The sequence below is a fragment of the Belonocnema kinseyi genome, chromosome 1 (genome assembly GCF_010883055.1).
Source record: "Belonocnema kinseyi isolate 2016_QV_RU_SX_M_011 chromosome 1, B_treatae_v1, whole genome shotgun sequence".
NCBI lineage: Eukaryota > Metazoa > Arthropoda > Insecta > Hymenoptera > Cynipidae > Belonocnema > Belonocnema kinseyi.
Genome location: NC_046657.1, coordinates 155,730,790 through 155,744,061, shown reverse-complemented (window position 1 = coordinate 155,744,061; position 13,272 = coordinate 155,730,790). Strand labels below are relative to the sequence as shown.

Below are 13,272 nucleotides of genomic sequence, written 5' to 3'. Positions count from 1 at the left end.
AAATAAATTTTCTTCAAACAAGTCACATTTTTAACCAAGCATATTACGTTTCACTAAAAATGAATTTTGAACAAATAGTTTAACTCCCAAATAAGCAGATTAATTTTGGACCAAAAAGACGACTTTCTAAAAAAATAGTTTCTGAACAATTAGCGAAGCAGTGCCAGTTTCAAAAAATAACTTTTCTTTATTAATTTTTTCGTTATTTAATAATAATTTTTCTAATTGTTCCTACAAACTGGAAATTCCTTATAAATAGTCTTAGCAGAGGTATAAGACCTTGTTTGATAATTTTGAAAATCTTAGGAAAGAATGGTACTTCGGAAAGTTTAAAAAAAGCATATTTTGTTTTTAAATAAAAAATTCACCAAAATCGTGATAAAAAATCAAAACACACAAACATTTTTAAATTTAACAAGCGCCCATCTATAACAGAATAAAAATTTATTTATAAACTGCGTCACAATTTGGAAGGGGAGGTAGTATTTAATTGTTTTATTCAAATTAGTCTTATTCGTTTGAATATATGCAATTCCATGTTTTTTAAGACTTCATTTTTTTAATGAACTGAATGGTTTATGATTTTTAGACAAATATTTTTTTATTAATTTTTTTGTTTTCCTGAGAAGTCAGGTTCGACTCAACAATAACTGAAAATAGCGTGACACTATATATGGACGCCCCTAGTAATTTTCACAAATTGTTTATCTTGTAAAAGTGGTCAATTATTGTATCGATTACCCTACACCATATAAGTATTATAATAATTTGCTTTAATTTTTTTCTGCAGAAGCACAAGGTGTTTCTAATTCGAGGAGAGTTGCCAAAACTTAAGAAAGCTTTAGAAGACAGGGGCTGGGTCCAGAAGTACGAAAGCACCCAAACAAGATCGCTTCCATATGGTTAGATATTGCGCTTGAAATATTTTCTCGATTGGACTTCTTATCCTTGGACCAACGCCAAGCGATGCATACCAAAGAGGCTGTTACTTCGACCTCTGATATTTTCTTTCAATTGAGTCCGATATCCTACCTGAGAGAATAACATATATAGTTGAGAGTTTTCCTTCAAAAGTTTAAAGGATGGAATCTTAATTGATTTTAGCTTAAGAATGTACAATAGGGTGTCCTAAAAAATACATTTTTTAGGACCCATACGTCGTAGTCAAGGAATTCAAGGGATTCAAAAAACGTAGGGACCTTAGAAAACACAGGGAACTAATATAACTCAGGCACCTCAGAAAACTCATGGAATTTGAGTAACTCCGGCAATTTAGAAAATTCAGGGACCTCAGGGAACTCACATAACTTAGGAAGCGTAGGGAAATAAGTAATGTCAGGAACTTCAGGAAACTTAGGAAACTCAGGGACCTCAAGGTAGTAAGAGAAATTAGCAAACTCAGCGATCTCAAGAAAATTAGAGACATCTACACATTGGGGATCTCAGTTAACTCATCAAACTCATCAAACTCAAAGAGTTCAGCAAACTTAGGGAATTCAGAGAATTCAAAAAACTCAGGGAACTCAGGGAACGTAGGGACCGCTCTAACTCATAAGAGCGAGGGTTCCCAGAGAACCCAGGAAACTCAGGAACTTCAGGAAATTTAGGGAACTCGGAAACCTTAGGAAACTCAGGAAACCAAGCGAATTCAGAGAACTCAGGGAACTTAGAAAACGCAGAAAACTAAGCGAATTCAAAGATCTCAGCGAACTAAGTGAATTCAGAGCACTCAGGAAACTTAAGGAAATCATGGACAACAATGTAGTAGGGGAAATTACTAAATTCCGAGAATTCAGGGAAACCAGAGGCCTCCACACCTCGGGGAACTTAGTTAACTCATCGAACTCCGAGAACTCGGAATTCAAATCATTCAGGAAACTGAGAGAACTCTAGGGACTCAATGAACTCAGCGAAGCTAGCGAACTCACTGAACACATTGAGCTCAAGTAACTCAAGAAACTTAGGGGAACCAGGAACTTAGAAAACTCAGCGAACTCAGTAAAGTCATACGACTCAGGGTCCCCAAAAAACTCAGGGAACTTAGGAAACGTAGGGAACTTAGGAAACTTAAGGAACCTAGGGACCGTTCTAACTCATACAAGTGAATGATCCCAGAGAATTGTGGGAACTCGGGAAACTCAGGGACCTCCGGAAATTCAGGGATCTCAGGGAACTTAGGAAACGTAGAAAACTGAGCGAATTCAGGTAACTTAGCAAACTCAGGGAAATCAGAGACCTCTACACCTCGGGGAACATAATTAACTTATCGAATTTAGAGAACTAAGCGAACTTATGGAATTCAGAGAATTCAGAAAACTCGGGGAATTCAGGGGAGTCAGTGAACTCAGCGAAATTAACGAACTCACCGAACTCATGAACCTCAAGAAACTCAAGGAACATAGGGAACCCAAAAACTTAGAGAACTCAGTGAACTTAGCAATGTCAGAAAACTCAGAGTCCTAAAAGAACTTAGGCACTTAGGAAACTTAGGGATCGGAGCGAACTTGGGGAACTTAGTGAACTAAGGAAACTCAGGGAACTCAATGAACTCATAAAACTCGGGGACCTCAAAGAAATCAGAAAACTGAGGAAATTCAGGGAACTCGGAACTCGCGGACTTTAATGAACTTAGAAATTCAAGGACGCTAGCGAACTCCGGCAACTTATGAAATGCATAAACATAAGAGGATCGAAAAAACTCAGGGAATTGAGAAATTCAGAAAACTCAGCGAACTCGGGGATTTCAGCGACCTCTAGGTCTCAGCGAATTAAGTTTACTCATAGGTTTCAGAGAACTCAGTTCAGATAATTCAGGGAACTCAAGGAATTCAGGGAACTTGGAGACCTCAGCAAACTCAGGAAAAATTATAAAACTCACGATATTCAGAGAATTCCGAGAAGTCAGGAATCTTAGGAAACGTATAAAACTAACTGAATTCTGAGAATTCAACCGGCTCGGGGGACTCAGGGAACTGAAGAAATTCAGGGTCCTCAACCCACTCAGGAAACTTCGTGAACTTAGAAAACTTAATTAACTCAGGGAACTTAGAGAATTTAGAGACTTAGAGAAATGAGTCAAGTTAACAAACTTAGGCAGCTCACGAAACTTAACGAATTAAGGGATCTCAGGGAACCTATAAATAGTAGAAAAATAAGCGAATTTCAGCAAACTTATTGAACTCAGGGTACTGAGAGAGTTTTAGAACTCATGAAACTTAATTGCCTCATCAAATTCAGAGAATTCAGGGTATTCAGAGAACTCATGTAACTCAGATATTTTAGGGGACTCAGTGAACTCAGCGAACTCGGCTATTTCATCGAACTAAGGGACTTCAAGGAACGCAGTAAACTCAACTAACTTATATATTTCAGGAAACTTAGGGACCTCAGAGACCTTAAAAAACTTAGGGACTTCAGAGTACTCAGGTAATCTAGTTAACTCACTTAACTCGGGAACCTCAAGGAACTCAGGAAACTCAACGAACTTGAGTAATTTAGAAAACTTAGGATCCTCAGCAAATTCATAAAACTCAGGGACCTCGCCGAACTCAGGTACCTCAAGAAATTTACGAAATTCGGGGAGCTTAGGAAAATTAAGAAACTAACTCAGGGAATTTTAAAATATCGGTTAACTCATGGAACTCAGGGATTTTAGGGATTTCTAGACCTTAGGGAACTCAGTAAACTGCACGACCTCAGAGAATTACTCAGGGAATTTAGAGAACTCAGTTAACTCAGATATTTCAGGGGACTTAGTGAACTCAGCGAACCTGACAAACTTACCGAGCTCAAAGGCCTCACTGAACTAAGGAAACTCAATGAAATTATGGAATTTAGGAAACTTAAGAACCTCAGACAACTCATAATATTGAGAGACCGCAGAGAACTCCAAAAACTTAATTAACTCATCGTACTCATCGAACGCAGGGAACTTAAGGAACTCAGGGTACTCATGACGAGTTAGGAAAGGAAGGGGAAGAGAAGGTGAAAGTGTGGGAATAGGAAGTACTGACATCTAGAGTGTGTAGGGAAGAAAATCCATAACATACGTGTTGTTTTTGATGAAAAAATAAATGCGTATTTATTTATAAAAGAAACAAGTTTAAGGCGTGGACCGGTGGCCTGAATCGCCACAACATTATTAAAACTATTTACCAACTCGATCTAATAAGATCAAAAATCCAGGGAGAAACACCTTCTAAAAATGAGGTCCAGCGAAGGTGGATTTCTTTGAATTAAACTTAATTATCCTCAATTACATCTATAAACAAAATCACTCTGGAATGACTCAGATTACTTTCGATTGCATATGATTACTTTTGATTAACCCTGATTACCTTGGAGTACCTCCTTATACAAAATTACTCTGGATTACCTCATATTGCTCCTGACTAAATGGGATTACTCTGTACGACAGAAAATTATGGTGGATTAATTCACCTAGTTCCGATTCACGAAAACTTTTACCAAAAGTGATCACTTCAAAGAAAATGGTTGAATTTTAATGCAAAACATGGATTTTAAACCGAGAAGATTAATTTCCTACAGAACATACAAATGTTTAACAAATACATGAAATTTCAACCAACAAATTGAATTTTCAATAAAAATCATTAATTTTCAGCTAAATAGTTTAATTTTTCAACTAAAAAAGTGAAGTTTTTAAACAAAAATAGAACAGTTACAGTTTTATTTTAAAAATAAAATTTGTACTCGAAAATAAGAACAATGGGCCATCAAGTAGTTTATTTATAAAATAAAAAAAAAAACTTTAAACTACAATGATGAACCTTAAACTGAAATAATAGCTAAACTTTCACTTAAAAATTAATTTTCAGAAAAAAAACCAATTTGTTAACAAAATAGATACTTCTTTAACCAAAAAGTTTAAAATTTTAACGACATTGTTGAACCGTCGCTTAAAAAATTAATTTCTGACAAAGTGGTTCATCTTTAATAATATTTGATAATAATTATTAGTAATATACATAAATTTTCAACTAAATAATTGATTTTTTCACTCGAAAAGGTAAATGTACAATCAAAGATGGTATAATTCAATTTTTTGTTTAAAATATCAATTTCTAGCTCGAAAATATTGATTTTTAGCAAAAAAGTTAAATTTGCAATACAATTGTTAAGTTTTCCGGATAAATACTTTCAAATAAAATCAAAAATATTCAATCAATAAAATGCATGTTAACAATTCAGTTTAACTTTAAACTAAGTATTTACATTTTAAAATTAAAAAAAAAGGATTAATTTTTAACTAAAAAGGAAACAGTTAAATTATTAGTTAAGAATAAACTAATAATACTTTTCCATTACGTTTTACACAAGAAGGTTAAATGTTCAATCCAAAATGAAATATTTAAACTTTCATTTAAAAAATTATTTAAAAAAAAAATTTTAATCAAATATTTAAATTTTTTATCAAAACAGTTCAATTGATTATTGCAAAAAAAATTTGAATCAAGATGATTAATTTTATACTAAAAAAAAGAATTTTCAACACAATACATGAATTTTCTACCAAGCCATTGAGTTTTCAACTAATTAGATCAGTTTGCAAACAAAAAGATGAAGTTTTAAGCAAGAACCTTAATTTTATATTAAAAATAAAACAATATTTCAATTAAGTGCATAAATTTTTAACTACGATAGATAAATTTTTATCACACATAAAATAATTACATTTAAAGTTAAAGAAAAAAACTGATTTTTAACAAAAAATTGAACAACATTTTTTTTAAACTTAAAAAAAGAATTGTCAAATAAAATAAAAACGAACTTTCAACAATATACACTAATTAAATTTTCAAATGAACAAAAAAATTATTTTCAGCTAAATTAGTTGCATTCTCGACCAAAAAAGAGAAATTTTCTAACAAGAAAGATAAATTTTTAACGAGAAATAGTTAAGTTAAACTTGCAGTTAAAAAAATTATTGTTTATGAAAAAATAACAGCATACTCAAACAGCAGAGTTGAAAACTATTTGGATTACCTGATCAAATTATTTCAAAAAAGATTTCTTACATTACTTAGAGTCATTTGGATTACAAGTGGATTACATCGAATTTCAAGAGGATTACCTAGTCTGCAGTTAGATTACTCTGAATTATATGGAAAGTAATCTAAATTATTAGGGGATTACTAGAATTACATGAATTCCGTCAAATTATTTTGGATTGAAAATAACCATTTTGGATTACCCAGGATTAGAGTGGATTACGATGGATTACCAATTGGAGTAACCGAGTAGCTTCGTAGCTTAACTCAATTGTTTTCCTTCGTAAAAAAACTCCCCCTGATCGTGAAAAACTATCCTTCATAGGCGTGAAATTCTGCAATACACTGTAACGTTGATTTATGAAACTCAGTTGATGAAAAGGATATCAGTTTAAGGAACGAAAAAAAAACAATTAACTAAAATCGAGGTTCCGGTGTAGCACCAGTTATACTTCCAGAAAAACTTTTATTATTTTTGCAGAAATTAACGCTTAGCAAAAAGTTGACTTATTTTTGGCGTATTTCAAAGTCCTAAAACCATTATTTAAACTTTTTAAAGAAAAAAAAACATAAAAAAATAAGTAGTTCTTATCAAATAGAATGAGTTTAGGGGTTCTTGATTTAAAAAATTAGGTTTTTTTGGGAAAAGCCAAAACGTGCAATACTCAAGTAGCATGCACAGTCAAACGGGGTAATTTCGGACATGTGGGGTAAATTCGGATATTCAGAAATTGATAGTTTGAATTATCTAAGGAGTTCTTAATAAGACTCCATTTTTTATGTTTAGGTTGTGGTTAAAACGTCCTTATTCAATTTAAATACAATCTCGGAATGTCCGAAATTACCCCAAATGTCCCAAATTACCCCTTTTGACACTATCCTTTTATTTTTTATTTCAAGGAAGTGTGACCTATCTAGAAGCAAAATCTCTAGGAGACATTCGACTATCTGATGGGATGCTGAATGAAAGGGCTTTGATGTTTACCATGCTACGACACAAGGCTCCAGACTTGATTTGGGATTGTCGAAACGACTTTGTTGATTGGGATTGTAATTTGAAAAGTAACACAGTCTTAAACAGATACCAAAAACCTGCTGCTTACACTTCCAAGGTGAACTTTTAAAAATTACTGAAATTTGAACATTCTTCGTAAAATAACTTCTCTAGGAGTGCACCGTCAAACGGGGTAATTTCGGAGGTGTGAGGTAATTTCTAGCATTTAAAAATTAATAGTTTAAATAGTCCGATTTGCCCATCATGTCCAAACTCACCCAACATATCTGAATTTACCCAACGTGTCTGAATTTACCCAACATGTCTGAATTTACCCTACATGACTGAATTTACCCAACATGTTTGAATTTACCCAACATGTCTGAATTTAACCAACATGACTGAATTAACCCAACATTTCCGAATTCGCCCAACATTTACGAATTTACCTAACGTATCCGAATTTATCCAACATGTCCGAATTTAACCAACGTGACACAATTTAACCAACATGTCTGAAATTATCTCATTTCACGCTACTTATAAAGCTAACTTTGAGATACATCTTTGGATAGGCCATTCGTTTTTTACTATAGATTATACGCGGCAACCAGACAAAGTTTGTGATTAATATTCTCTAGTTTAGTACACTATTTTCAATTCTCCTTAAATTACTTGAATTCCTTTAAACTATTTTCAATTTAAATTTAATTTCTTTGAATTTTATGCATTATTTTTAATTCTTGTCGTTGTACTCTTTTAAATTATTTTAAATCCTGAAAATTCCTCAGAATATTCCGAATCTCTCTGAATTCTCTGAATTAATTAAATTTCCATTAAGTCTCTAGATTATCTTAACTTCTAGAATACTTCTCAATTCCCTAAATTTTTAGCATTATTTTAATGTTACAATGAGTTAAAAATAATAAAAATAATTAGTCAAAATTTAGAGAAATTCCTTGAATTCAAAGCAATTCAAAAAATTCCAGAAATTTTGAAGAATTGAAGCAATTCAGAGAATTCCAGAAATATAGAACATGTTTAAAATTTAGAGAAATTCAAGAATGCTTTTCAATTATTTCGAGTTTCGAAACATTAACTCTTCTTTGATATTTCTTTGAGTTGCTTGGAATTCTTTTTAAATCTTCTGAATTTTCCCGAAACCTTTTACCCTGCTGAAAATCTTGTGAATTTCTCCGAATTCCATTAATTATCTAAACTTCTCAAATTCCTTTAATTTTTCTAATTAAGTTGAATTTTCCAAATTCTTTAAAATATTTAAATTATTAACAATTTCTAAAATTCTCTTAAATCCCTGAATTACTTTGAAATCCTAAGAACTTTTAAACTGTTAAAATTACCTGAATAACTATAATTTCCTTAGTTTTTCTTAAATCCTCTAACTTATTAAACTTCTATGGATTCTTTGAATTATTTACAATGTTTTAATTCTTCCAATACTTAGATCTATCTAAATGCCTCAAAATCAGTGAATATTTAAATTTAATTGAATTCTAGTAATTTTCTAAATTCTTAAAATTAACTGAATCCCTTTAATTCTCAACATTTTTTGAATTTTTGGAATGCCTTGAATTTTTTGAATACAAACAATTCTCTAAATGCCTTTGTTTATCAAAATTCCTTGAATCCACTGGGTACCTTGGATTCTCTGAATAACTTCAATTCTCTAAAGTTCCTGGAATTTTCTGAAATCCTAAGACTCCCTGAATTCTCGAAACTATCTGAATTACTATAATTCCCTAGGGGTTTTAAATTCTCTAAATTATTGCATTTCTATGAATTCATTAAATTCTTCACAGTGTTTTAATGCTCCGAATACCTTGATTTTCTTAAATTCCTTTCTTTCGCTAAATCCACTGAACTCTCAGAATTCTTTAAATTCTCGAAATTCCTTGAAATCTCTAAAATTCCCGAAATTCTCTCAAATTCTCAGATTCTTTGAATCCTTGAAATTATCTAAATTACTATATTTCTATTCTTCTTTAAAATTTTCTAAATTATTAAACTTCTATCAATTCTTGGGATTTACTTCAATATGTTTATTTCAATAAATTATTAAGGTTTTTAAATTCCCTTAATTCACGGAATAACTTGAATTCTTTGAAGTCTTCGAATTCTTAGAATTTTTGGAATTCTCTGAATAGCTTTCTCTCCCAATGCCTGGAATTCTCTGAATAACTTGAATTCTCTTAATTACATGAATTCTCTGAATTACTTGAATGTCCTGTATTAATTGATTTCTCTAAATTATTTAAATTTATAGTCCAGGCAAATCCTCAGAATGCCTCGAATGTTCTAAATACCTTAAATTCTCTAGATTACTTAAATTATCTGAATTCCTCAAATTCTCAGAATTACTTGAATTCTATTATAAATCACTTGAATTCACTGAATTTCATGCCTTGAATTGTCTGATATCCATGATTTTTTTAAATCTTTGACTTGTCTGAGTTAATTGAATTCTATAAACTACCTGAATGCTCTAAGTTATCTGAATTATCTAAATTATTTGAATTACTTGAATTACTTGAATTTTCTTTATTATGCAAATTCGCAGTTTACTTCAAATACTCAGAATACCAAAATTAATCTAGATACCTTAAATTTTAATGAAATTAAGCTCTGTATAAATTTTAAGCTAATTAAATTCTCTGAATTTTTAATATTCTCTGTATTCCTCGAAATATCCGTACTCTTTAAATTCCTCGAGTTCTCCGAACTCCTCGAATGATCTAAAATCGTTGAATTTTTTTGTAAGTTTTCTGAATTTGCAAATTCTCCCAATTCTCTGAATTCTTTAATTTTTTGAATTCTTTTAGTTCCTTGAATTCCTGGAATTCTCTGAATTCCTTAAATTCTTGAAATTTACTAAATTATCTGAATTCCCTACTTATATAAATTGATCTGAATCCCCTGAAATCTTCAAAACCCCTTTAATTTCTGAAATTGACCTGAAGATTTGAAAAATATATTAATTTTTGAAATGTTTTGCGTTATTTTGAACTCTTTAGAATTCTCTGAGTGCGTGGAATTTCCTAAATACTTTGAATTTGTGGAATTTTCACACTTATTCGAATTCTTTTAATTCACTGAATTCTAATGAATCCAGAAAAAATTCAAAGAATTCAGGAAATTCGGAAGATTCTGCAGAATGAAAACAAAAATTTAGAAGGTTTCAGGGGATTTATATGAATTTAGATAAATCAGAGAACTGTGATAATTTTAAGAATAAAGAGAACCTACAGAAAAAGAGAGAATTCAAGGATTTTAGACAACTGAAGGAGTTCAGTGAAGAATAGTTTAAAGAGTCCTATTATTTCAGAGAATTTCAGGATTAATAGAGAATTTCAGTAATTCGGAAAATTCAAATTATTTAGAGAATTCAAGAAATGCAGAGAATTGAAGTGATGAAGAGAATTTAAGGAATTCCTGAAATTCAATGTGTTTGAATAATTGAAGGTATTCAAATAATTTACCGTGTTCAGAGAATTCGACGCATTTCGGGAATTCAAAGAATTTAAGGGATTCAGTGAATTTAAGGAAATTAGAAAATTATAGTAATTCAGAGAGTTTTATGAATTCAGAGAGTCTTAGGATATCAGCGAATTTCAAGAATTTATAGATTCTAAGTGATTCAAAAAATTTTTTAAATTGGGATTTCTTTGATTTCTTCGCCTTCTGCAACTGCTTTGTTGTAGAATGCCTTACATTCCAAGAGCTAAAAAATAATGCAAAATATTTAAAGACATTCAGATAAATTTATAAAATTTGAAAAATTACGATATTAAGAAAATTACAAAAATTGAGTTAATGTACAGGCTTGAAGCACCGGACTAGCAATCGGTAAACCGAGGTTCGAATCCCAGTGGAGGTAGAAAGAAAGTATTTTTTACAAATAAAACCGTTGACCATTTTGGTTCAGACTATTATAATAAAAACCGTCTTTCCATTAAAAAAAAAACGATCATATTAATTGAATTCTGATAATTTAGGCAATTCCGAGAATTCAATGAATTACAATAATTCAAGAAATTTAGATTTTATTATTCTCTCTTAAACTGAACTAGTAAATTTGTCACTGGTTGAAACAGTATTTTGAATCGTCACTGGTGAACCAGTGATTTTCCGATTTTTACTGGGTGAACCTGTACCTAATTTAACTAAAATAGTGTTACTGAATACATCAGTGACGCAAAATTTTATATTAAATGCGATGAAACTTCCAAATTAAAATTTTTCAACCTTTATAAATTGTAGAGTTCAATAATTCAGAAGCAGTTTCAAAAATATAAATCAACGTTATCATTTGCAATGCTCTAAATTGAAGAATCAATCAAGTAATTTAAAAATGTTGAAAATTATACCATTTTAAGCAAGTTCAAATTTTATTTTTAGCTCAAAATTGGTGAAAAATTAGAAATTCTCTGTCTATATCCGAAAAATTTCAATACATTTCAATAGATTCCCTGTTCAAATCCAGAATTGAAAATTTTTTCGAAAATTCACCATTCTAACCAATTGTAAGAATTCTAATTTTTATTGTAAAATTCCATATTCCAATTCATAATTTAAAATTTTTTCAAAAATTCCTAGTTTTAACTTAAATTACAAATTTTATTTTCAATTTTGCATTGAGAATTGTCTTCTGCATAAATTCTAAGAGTCGCGTGCTATAAGCGCACTCAAGATTACGAGCCGCGCACGCACCGGGTGATAAAAATTTTCCCGCGCAGCTAGCAAATTTTTTTTGGTGCAAATGGGTCAATCTTTGAGCCGCCTCACTGGGTGCAAGAACCAGCACAACGCTCGAACATGCGTAAAAGAATTGTCCAAGCATCTTACGAAAAATGAAATGTTCAAAATCAAAAAATAAAATTTCAGAAAATGGGCAACTGCAGAGAAGACGAAAGGGAAACTTTTTCCTATTTGATTTTTTTCGTCAAACGTTTATTTGCAATAAAAAAGCGAAATATCGAGTAAAATTTTCTCTTTGATTTAATTAAGTTTTAAAAATTAAATTATTCTAACTCAGCGATTTATTATTGAAATTAGTTCATATATATATAGCAATTATTTAAAATACTATAGCGATGCCTAAGAATATATGGACAAGTTACAAATCGGATATTGATTGATAATATTTAATTGCAAAATGAGATAAGTCTATAATTGCGTTTTCTTGGTTATGCCGGCAGTAGTATCGAGGTAATTTCGAATTTTAAACAACTTTCAGTAAGTGATTTGTTCAAAAATTTTAAATGAAGTTTTTTTTTTGAAAATCTTATATTGATTGAAACTCGAAGTTACCTAGATACCTTTTACCGGTGAAACCAATAAAACACAATTATCGAATTACCTTATTTTGCAATTAAATATTATTAAACAATAAGCGATTTTTAACTTTCTTATTAATTCTTAAGCATCACTGTAGTATTTTGAATAAGTCTCATAAATATAAACTCATTTCAATAATATTTAGCCGAGTTATGAAGATTTAAGTTTTAAAACCTAATTAAAAAGTTTTATTTCTTTATTTTCTACAATTCTGCATTTTCAAAAAACTGATTTTGAAATTTTTTTGAGCCGCTCGCATAATATTTTAACGCATTTTCGAGTCTCGAGCTGGTTCTTGCACCCGGTGGCTCATTTGTGGAATATACATTATTTTGAAACTCAAAAATAATTTTTTTCCCACTGTTTTCCGGCTGTTTTAATCAGTGAAATTTCACTGTAAATCAGCAAGATCTCACTGATTGATTTCAAGAGACTCAAGAATCAAGGATTCAAAATAAGAAATAAAAAAAAATTGAATAATTTCCTTCTAGCTTGGAATGGCAAACTTATTGCAAGAATCCCACTGGCTCTATGAGCTGGACGTAGCAGATGTCAACTGTCCACGCAGCTACAACCTGACAAGAGAGCTGTCCGCCTTCATAAAAGATTTTCGACTAACAGCCGCTGCGGGACTCCTGAAATGGCTCGTCGAGAGTGCTCGGGATGGGGCTGTTGACAAGGATCGGGATACATTTCCGGTGGACATTGGTCAAGTGGAGTTTGCTCTGAGACGTTGCGAAGAGTGTGTAGCTGACGCGAAACACGAGAGTATCGATCAGCCGGATCCAGAGGTCTCAGAAGAGGAATGGAACCGCTTCTGTGACGATCACAACAGAGTACTTCATAAAGAGAATGAGATTCCTGATTGCAGAAGTACTCCATCTAGACTCCAGGTGCGGATCTTGCTCAGGA

At 31.5% G+C, this 13,272-nt stretch overlaps 1 protein-coding gene across 2 annotated transcripts in view; it reads left to right on the top strand.

Annotated features, from left to right (window-relative positions):
- Nucleotides 1-13,272, top strand: part of LOC117175307 (protein monoglycylase TTLL8-like) — a 66,471-nt gene that overhangs the window by 16,323 nt on the left and 36,876 nt on the right. For both annotated transcript variants that reach the window (XM_033365021.1, XM_033365017.1), the window contains exons 3-5: nt 791-902; nt 6,912-7,123; nt 12,852-13,253. In XM_033365021.1, coding sequence (XP_033220912.1) covers nt 791-902; nt 6,912-7,123; nt 12,852-13,253 — 726 coding nt within the window. The remainder of the gene's footprint in view (nt 1-790; nt 903-6,911; nt 7,124-12,851; nt 13,254-13,272) is intronic.